This window comes from Bombyx mandarina, chromosome 16 (genome assembly GCF_030267445.1).
Source record: "Bombyx mandarina strain Sakado chromosome 16, ASM3026744v2".
In the NCBI taxonomy this organism is placed as follows: Eukaryota; Metazoa; Arthropoda; class Insecta; order Lepidoptera; family Bombycidae; genus Bombyx; species Bombyx mandarina.
Window position 1 is genome coordinate 8132944 of NC_143222.1, and position 2764 is coordinate 8135707.

Genomic DNA, 2764 nt, shown 5'->3' on the forward strand with positions numbered 1-2764 from the left:
TCTGTTAAATAACATTATCAAGGATAGCTCAGAAATTAATGGTCAGATCTTGATGAAATTGAAATGGCACAACCTGCGAAACACTAGCTTTCCAATAAAGAATAAATAAAGTTGTGAGACGAGGGCACGCATATAAAAAAATACATTGGTCGATTGTCAGTCGAATTGAGAAACTCCCTTTTTTGAAATCGATTAAAACTGAAATAACACATAGTTTGTACAACAAAATCAATTTTCTCGAACACTGAAGTGGAAACAAATCCTTGAACTTGATAAGCGCTTGGTCCTATTACGTCAGTATCAGAATTTCATACCGTGTTTTTATCTATCTAATTATCTATATATCGCTGATTGCGAGATTTTCGCCTCCCACTATCAAAGTACGCCTGTGCGCATTATACATTTAAAACGTTTTCTGCTTGGTCTGTATTCAATTACAAACGTTTACAATGTCGATAGTGATTTGTCTTTTCTATTTTATTGTTGCAACCGCCGCAAATAATGCGATCGAAGACAGAAATAAACTGCTCGAACGAGAACTCAAAATGATGCTCGGCAGTGATATAAGTTTGAGTGACAGTGAAATGAAAGCGAATGAAATAATAATGGATCTGAAAATAAGGGAACTCGACTATGCGTTTCATCATCCGCAAACGTTCAATTTATCTAAGCACTTTTTTGATTATAAAGACGAAGTAGAGGATACGGAGTTGTTCAAACTACTGCAGCAGATGCCGAAAGGCGCCGTACTCCACGCTCACGACACGGGCCTTTTGAGTCCAGATTATGTCCTCGAATTAACTTACATGAAAGATCTGTACGTTTGCTTCCAGAAAAGTCAAGTTCAGTTTTTGTTTTCCGAGAATATTCCGAAAACTCCTTGTGCAGTAAAATGGCAATTACTGAGCGATGCCAGACTATCGTCGAGTAATGTTGAAAAATTCGATGCGGATCTAAGAAAGCACTTTACTTTAGTTGTGAGCAATCCAAAAGAGGTTTACTCCGATGTGAATGCGGCTTGGAGGAAGTTCCAACAGTACTTCATCACGACTGGACCGCTTTTATCTTACAAACCAGTATGGGAACAATATTTCTACGACACATTGAAAGCCTTTCGGGAAGACAATGTAATGTACATTGAAATTAGAAGTGTTTTACCCGAACTGTACGATTTAGACGGAAACGTGTATGATTCTGTTGAAACCGCATTAATTTATAAAGAAGTCTTAGATCGCTTTATGGAGGATTATCCAGATTTTTATGGAGCTAAATTAATATATGCACCTCTCCGAATGGTGGATACGAAAACTGTTAAAAAATACATTGATATTGCCAAAGAAATAAAAAGATTGGCTCCAGATTTTTTAGCAGGTTTTGATTTAGTTGGTCAAGAAGATATTGGAGCACCAACTAAAGACTTTTTATCAGAGCTAGAGGAAGCAAAAAGTGAATTGGACTTCTTCTTTCACGCCGGAGAGACGAACTGGTACGGTACAAGTTCAGATGAAAACTTATTAGATGTAATAGCGCTTGACACTAAACGAATAGGCCATGCCTTTGCTCTCATTAAGCACCCTGTGCTTTTAGAGGAGGTAAAGAAGCGGGGCATAGCTTTAGAAGTTAATGTGTTGTCAAACGTTGTTTTGAAATTAGTTGATGACGTTAGGAATCATCCTTTAGCTGCATTTTTAGCTCAAGATCTGCCTGTAGTTTTGTCTAGTGATGATCCCGGTGTTTGGGAAGCAACGCCTCTGACCCATGATTTTTATGTCACTTTCCTTGGAGTAGCTAGCAGACACGCGGACCTGAAAATGTTGAAGAAACTAGCATTAAATTCGTTGTATTACAGCACATATCCGAATAAAGACAAAATAGTCCATGAATTCGAAATACGGTGGACGAAATTTATAGACAATATTGTGAAAGATAAATGGTGACATCGAATCTCAATTTATAGGGATTTTCTTATGAATTCCTAGGTGTTTCGAAATCTTTCAAAATTCCCTGCTAATAAGACTCGTATTTAACGTGATATGATTTGTCAACGATGTTTGCTTTTTTACAATGTGTCGGTAATAAAGGTACTAATGATATTTAGAAAATGGTTTTTCTTAATTAAATGGCAATTTAATGTTTTTTAATTAATATAATGTATTATGATACCTTCAAATTTCATGACTATATGCATAATGTTATATTAATACATATCAGTATATTTTATTTCAACGTTTTGTCTAAATATATCATTTGAAAATAATAAATATTTACTACGAGTAGTTTAGGTATATTAAATGGCAAAGTTGGAACTTTCCAGAAACAAGACTACTACTAACCATACCATTTACATTACAAATTTTACTTATACCGATAATGTATTTCTACGTCATTTTGAGGCCTTTGTCTGTGATCTACTACATCTCTTATATAATGCTTATAACAGAAATTGATTCGTTACAGATTTTTACAAATATCGTGTTAATGTACCTTGGAATGTACTTTGTCCACAATAATCTTCTACTAATATTACGAGTAGATATACCTACTTACTTAGTTTGAATGAGCAAAGAAAATTTGTTCTAGAAATCACATCGAAGGTCGATGTGATGAAGGTCGATTTCATAATATTTGTGACTGTTAGAGAACGGTCACGATCTCATTAATTTTGTTATACCAACCTATGATTGAATGCTGAAAATGTAACATAAATATTATTATGTGAAAATCAATAGTGACATAACATTTATGTAGGTACCCGATGAATAAA

General features: G+C 34.7%; 1 protein-coding gene across 1 annotated transcript; it reads left to right on the forward strand.

Moving 5' to 3' along the window:
- The first annotated feature begins 305 nt into the window (after positions 1-305).
- On the forward strand, positions 306-2030 carry LOC114250387 (adenosine deaminase). Its single transcript, XM_028184245.2, has one exon. The coding sequence runs from the start codon at positions 450-452 to the stop codon at positions 1935-1937; it is 1488 nt and encodes a 495-aa protein (XP_028040046.2). The 5' UTR covers positions 306-449; the 3' UTR covers positions 1938-2030.
- The last annotated feature ends 734 nt before the right edge of the window (positions 2031-2764 follow it).